The sequence below is a fragment of the Macadamia integrifolia genome, unplaced genomic scaffold (assembly GCF_013358625.1).
Source record: "Macadamia integrifolia cultivar HAES 741 unplaced genomic scaffold, SCU_Mint_v3 scaffold1801, whole genome shotgun sequence".
NCBI classification, from domain to species: domain Eukaryota; kingdom Viridiplantae; phylum Streptophyta; class Magnoliopsida; order Proteales; family Proteaceae; genus Macadamia; species Macadamia integrifolia.
The window spans coordinates 110,121-116,822 of NW_024868360.1; the positions used below are offsets into that span (position 1 = coordinate 110,121).

The 6,702-nt window shown below is 35.1% G+C and overlaps 1 protein-coding gene across 1 annotated transcript in view; it reads left to right on the forward strand.

Annotated features, from left to right (window-relative positions):
* The first annotated feature begins 3,708 nt into the window (after window positions 1-3,708).
* Window positions 3,709-6,702, forward strand: part of LOC122064882 (probable protein phosphatase 2C 74) — a 15,257-nt gene continuing 12,263 nt past the window's right edge. Inside the window, exons 1-3 of the mRNA XM_042628666.1 lie at window positions 3,709-4,343; window positions 5,070-5,243; window positions 6,163-6,333. Coding sequence (XP_042484600.1) covers window positions 3,798-4,343; window positions 5,070-5,243; window positions 6,163-6,333 — 891 coding nt within the window. The 5' untranslated portion in view covers window positions 3,709-3,797. The remainder of the gene's footprint in view (window positions 4,344-5,069; window positions 5,244-6,162; window positions 6,334-6,702) is intronic.

Genomic DNA, 6,702 nt, shown 5'->3' on the forward strand with positions numbered 1-6,702 from the left:
CAAATGTCCATATCACAATTATTATTTTTTTCTTTCCTTTTAATAAAGGTAAATATTATTGCTTTTGAATCAGCTCAACCTTCAAGAAGCTCATGATTTATAATTAATGAACATGCATTCCATAGACGACGGTCTGTTTACATGTTTAACCAAAGAGCTGGTCCAAAAACTAATTCTTTATTTATCTTCTGTAACAACCATTTCAGTGTTTACTCAATAGATTTGGTCTCTGCTCTGTAAAGGTCATATAAACAACAGGTCTTCGTAAGCTAAAAGCCTTTTAGGTTTGGAGTAAGAGTCATGTACACACCAAGATCCTTTTCCTGACTCTTTAATGCCTAATTTCAAAGATAAAAGCCTTTTAGGTTTGGAGACCATCGTAAGCTACTAATGAGATTCTAATTCTTCACACAACTAACAATAATTTACTTAAGATACTCATATGATCCAATTCAAAATACATACCATATTGTATATAATATTTCTTTCTTAGACCTTGATGCCTGAAAACACGTAGTACGGCAATCAAATAAATAGGAGGCCCAATTCTACCTCCATAGCTGTGAATGACTTTTAGGTTAAAACCTATGGGGAATCAATTTTAAAACATGTGAAGATGAGTTTCTAGCTTAGTGGTTGGCAGCTAGGTTAGAGTCTGGACCCTCCTAACCCCCTTCCACCCCTCCACCCCTCACGCCCTCACCCGCCCCTCCCCCCCCAATTGAAAAAGTAGTATATTTCAGTAATTAGATATGCATGATAATCAAAAGCGTCGCTAGGTGATAAGTGGTTCGCCCTAAAGACTTGGCACCGAGTTAACACCTAGGGTAACACCAGAATCCTGAGAAAAATGTTAGTGAAAAGTTAAGTTGTCCCCAAGGCCCTTGTTGGCTCCTGTGGGTCCCTGTTCTAGTCCTTAATGCACCACCAAGTGTAATCATGGCAAAAAAAAAAAAAAAAAAAAAAAAAAAAAAAACCTATACAATCTCATTGTTAAAATTTCGATTCAAATGAGCAAGAAAAGTTTTTCAAAGTTTAACCCAAAGTTTCCTAAAATCACGCAAGGGAAAAACAACAAATAAATTAAAAAAAATTGGAAAATTGCCACAATTTAGGGTATATAAAGTATATCTTAATGACCAACCTAATTATACATGGTAGACCAAGTTCACTTGTTGTCACATGGCAGGAACTTAAGTCAGACATTAGGAAAGTAAACACTCAACCACAAATCTAGGTCTGTATTTTAGGAATATTTTATTTAATTTGTAAGACATTAGGCTAATACTAGCTAGCATAACAAAACAGAACTTTGTATGAAACTCACCAACCACTTACACATGGATTTCAAAATTTTAATTATCTATTTCATAATTTTCAAGACCTACATGAATGATGGTAGGATGACCCATTAAATTTGTAAAGGTTTTGTTCATAGTGATGGTACCATTCATCAAGAAATTATGGTTTACTCTTGGTTTATCAACTGGAAATTTGTATTGTTTGGTAAATAACTTTCTTTCCTTCTATGAATATATTCCTATTTTATGTATGATTTTGTTTGATTAAAAGATCAATTGTATTTTGAAGAAATCTCAATTTGGTTTATTAGAATAAGTTAGCTCAAACAATATTAGGCAAGACATTGCATATAGCTGTCATAGCTTTACTCTAGGTATGTTTTGATTTTCCAACTGAGCTTTAGTTGTATTGGTCGGACTTTCATCCTCTGCCGCGGTTGCAGCCGTGTGGTGAGGATCTGACGGCCGAGATGACATCGGTACACACCCCAATGCCATGCCGGCCATCGGATCCTCACTGCACGGCCACACTCGCGGCAGAGGATTTTTTTCTATATTGGTCCAACTTATATAAGGCAACAATCGATTAAATATTTTCCTTTTGGGTGAGGGTTCTTTCAGCAAGATGAACATGTGTTAACATACATAAAAGGGCAACAAGGTTATTTTTTGGATTGAATTAGAGGATAAATATATATATATATATATATATATCAAACCATCTTTATTCCTCCTAACAAAAGGCATTACATACAAGAAAAGGGGGCAAGGTCCGCGCTTTAAAGGCACTACAAGAAAAGGGGAAAACACCCGCGCTTTAAAGGAGGATATATTGGCAGTAATTTTTACCGACACTATATTCAACTTTCAACTGCGATAATATATTACCACCATTAAATACCCAACTTATTTTACGTTACGTGGAATTAATGTCTTGCTTTTACAAGGGTAAAATATTGTCACCACTAAATGTTACTAATCGAAAGTGGAATAACCCAACCACAACTGAGAGTTTATAGTACATATTTAGCAGTGGTAATATATTATTGCTGCTACTTGTTAGTTGTTACTAATTGAAAGCGGTATAATACAACTACCATTAAAAATTAATATAATATTATATATATTTTAGAGGAAATTATTATCGTTGTGAAATATTAATTTTTAATAGCAGTAATTATTAGGGATACGATGTCTTGAATTCCATCTGCGGCAAAAGTTGTCCAATTCCTCTGAGGCTGTATTTAAGTAAATTTATTTTATAAGGTTTCGCTATATATTTGTAGTGAGGATTTTTTTTTCTTTGTAAATAATCTGAGAGAAGTGTGAAGACAAGCACTATAACTCTATTTCCATTTATAGTGAAACAAAAATTTTACCATGGAAGTAGGTGAATCTAGCCAAACCACATAAATTTGTGTAAATTGTGTGATTGTTTGATCTTGTTTTCTCATACTTTCTGTATCGTTTTAGGATTATATTTCTACAGTAATATATTAACACCATTATATGTCTAAAATTTTCAATTCGAAAAACCTGATGTCTATATTTCATTCTCTCATTCTTTTAACTTCCAAGTCCTATGGTTGCCACTATTCCTTTTGGAGAGTGCTACGAGATTTGGTCAGTTGATCAAGTCCCCTTGCGGTATTTAAAAAGACACCTCTATTAGCTCACTATGTTTATATATGTACTCTTTTTAGCTTTCCAAAAAATGTATGACCCTCAAACTCCATCCTAACCCCTCAGTGGATCCTTCCATGACCCCTCCATGAATCTCTTATATGACCTTAATGGACCCTTTAGACCTAAAAAAAATATATATAAAATCATTGATCCGGTCAATTGAACAATTCAGGAAATTCAAACCCCAAAGGAAAGAAGAGTTGGTAAGAAAAGCAAGTGAAGCAAAGGAAAGCAAGAGAAGCAATCTCACAAACTAATCTCAATCCCTTTTTTCCTTTTTTACTTTTCTTACCTTTTTTTTTTTCCCTCTTACATTTGCCTTTTCAGGTTTATTATGTTTATTGATTCTCATATATATATATATATATATATTTTTTCTATATAAAAGGTCCAATAGACCGCCTTTTGACGCCTGGTGATGTGTTGATCTGTGATTGGACCAAAGTCATTGTTTTGGTCCAGTCAATGAGTTCTAACTAAGAATAAGGACAAAATAATGGGAGAAAGATTCCCGCGTTTCCCTAATCCGACCAATTCCTTCGCATTGAAGTTTTCCAAACTCTGATTGCGTGTGTGCAAGAATTTTGATAACCGTTTGTTTCATATCTTTCTTCCACCCATTGACTGGTCAAAATCATTATCTAATAATTATTCTCTCAAATCTCTTACTATAAAAGACCCCAAGAAACCCTAAATCTTGTATGAGTAAGTTTACCTGTTTTGAACAGATTCCCACCTGGCTATCTCAGCTTATGAAACAAGAAAGGATAGAATTGAAGATAGAGAAAAAGAAGAGTAACAACATCGATTATGATTCATATAGAGGAGTTTCTTTGGTGTTTCTCTATTATTTCTTTCTGTTTTCACTTACTTCATGGCTTCACTAGGGTTTTCTACATGACCTTAACTTGTAATCCTTCTTCTTCTTCATCGCCTCCTACTCTTCCGTGGATGCACTTCTGCTCTCCACTTCCGGTCATGAACGGCGGCAAGACTCGAGCTTTGAAGAATTATTCCAGGAATAGAAATCAAGAAGTGGATTCGAAATCTATAAGGCAGGAAGAGGTAAGAAATACTTTTTGTTTCGAGATGAAAGGGAGCTCTGAAGAGAAATCGCCGTCGAGTAATAGTAGAGAGGTGGTTAAAGTATCTACTAAGGCTTGGAAGAGGCCATCAAGGATTAGTATACCCAAGCCTTCAGTTGTTACTGATTTTGGTGATGTGGGTGAGGTTTTAGACAATAAGGACTTTGAAGTTCAAGGTAGAGATTTCTTTCTAGCTAGTAGAAGAGGAAGAAGAGCGGTCATGGAAGATGGATTTAGTGTTATAACTGATATCTTGGGAGATCCTAAGCAGGTATTCTCAGATGCCTTCATTCTTTAAAAAAGAAAGAAAAAAAAAATATTCTTCTGTTTTTTAAACAAATTTAACCGTCACTTTCTAACAAATCCTTAAGATAGATGGAAAATTATTCTTTTGTTGAAGTTTGAACTGTTGATATTTTGATAAAGATGTATATTTTATGGGAAAAAGATTACTACATGGTCTCATGGTTTCTGGGCCTAGCATGCAAAATTAGAGTCTTGCCCCTCATGAAATCTAAAATTCCATTTAACGTTGATGCCCTTGGATGTGCTTTCATTGGCCCTGTGCAAGAGCCATGCGGCCAAATAGCGATCTCTTTGTCTTTATTTAGAGGAAAAGGTTTTCTAAACCTATCTTAGGCCTTTTACCATATTTTATTTATGAAGCAAAGTTTTCTGGATAGGACATAGAGGCTATGCATAGGGGCCATGCTTAGACACAAGGGGACATAGAATGATCCATGTGCCACTCCTAGAGGCTCGCCCTTGTGTTTGGACGTGGCCCCTAGTCCCACCTAGAAAACAGTTGCCCTTTACTTATTCTACTTCTGCAAATCTCCAAGTTCATGGTTCTTTCTATCCACTACTGATATAATACTACACATTCTTTCGTTGTTCAGAAATAACATTTTTCTTGTTAAAAAAAAAAAAAAAAAAGCTTTGTTTTTGAATATTGAAAATATATGAAGATAATTAACCATCCTGGATGTTCTTGCAGTCATTTTATGGTGTCTTTGATGGGCATGGAGGCCGTGCAGCTGTTGATTATGCTACTGAAAATTTAGGGAAGAATATTGTAGTAGCTATTGGTGAGGTTGGCGAAGCAGAAGGTCAGGTAGAACAAGCTATTAGGAATGGCTATTTGACCACAGATAAAGATTTTCTTAGTAAGGTATGATACAAAACTTTTTCAGGATCTATTTGAGTTCAACTTCATATATTATTATTATTATTATTTTTTTGGTTGTCAACATATATTAGGTAGGCCTAGATACCGTTTTCTCTAAGTGTTTCTTTTGTTTTTATTTTTTTGTTTTGCTAGTGTGCGTGTGTGTGTGTGTGTGTTTTTTTATGGCAATGTCAAAGATGGAGGGTTAACTCTAGTTTTGTTGGAATGTATGATATTTTCAATTTTTATTGTATTATTTTTTTTATATAAATGATCTTTTAGAAAAGAAAAGAAAAGAAAAGAAAAAAGAGGAATGGGATATACACTCTACTTGCATGTATTGTAATCTCTCATGCTAAGGCAATGGATGCACCAGAGTGGATGCCACGCTATAGGTATATAAGGTATATAGGGGGTGAAAAGAGACTATCAAAAGGAAAGAGAATAAAAATTAATTGACATTTTCATATCTGAATTCTGAAAAAAAAAAAAAGAGAGGAAAGAAAAGAAAAAATAAGCTAGAGCATCATCTTATGTCGTGATGGCCTCAACAAAACCATTTGAGTTTTCAATTATTATGAGACAAAGTTTTCCTTCAAGCATGGGAAAAATTATCACATTATTTTAGAGTTTACAAACCCTACAATATATTCTTAAAAATAACCTCTCAAAGGGATATGAAGCTCCGTGGTCAAGGGATTCCTTTTCATTGACTTATGTAAAACTCGATCTATTATTATATAACTAATAATTCTACCTATTTTGTATCTGAACACTAGATCTCAACATATGTAAATCGATCTTGGTGTCCTGAATCTGAAGTTTCGGCATATTATGGTCATGGGTTTGATCCCTACTTGGCAGCCCAAACAGCATCAAAATTATATTTCACTTATATATATATTTGATTCGTCATTGACAGGGTCAATGCAGTGGAGTATGTGTAGCTACTGTAATCTTGAAGGATGGAGAATTATATGTAGCAAATGCTGGTGATTGTAGAGTAGTTCTGAGTAGGAAGGGAGTTGGGGACGCATTAACAAGTGACCACCGTGTTAACAGAGAAGATGAGCTCTTTCGAATTCAAAACTTGGTAAGCTTTTATATATCTTCATGTCTCATTGGGCTGTGTATATATCTTCTTTGGACTTCCCTTCTAGCTTGATTCGGCTGATGGAATAGGCTGATGGAATGGGCTAATGATATTGTGGAGCTCGAGTTTGGATCAGGTTCTTGTACAAGAATCATGGTGCCTGATCCACAGCTGGAATCGACTCAATCTCTCAGCTTGTTGTAAGAAGAGAGAGATTAAGTGGATTCCAAGTGTGTATCAGGCATCGTACAAGAGCCATTCTTGTACGAGGACCTGATCCAGACTCGTGGAGCTCTCTCAGTTCTTTGAGGGAAAGATAATTTCTGGGCTTCATTGAATATATCCTTATTCAACACCCCACTTCCCCCC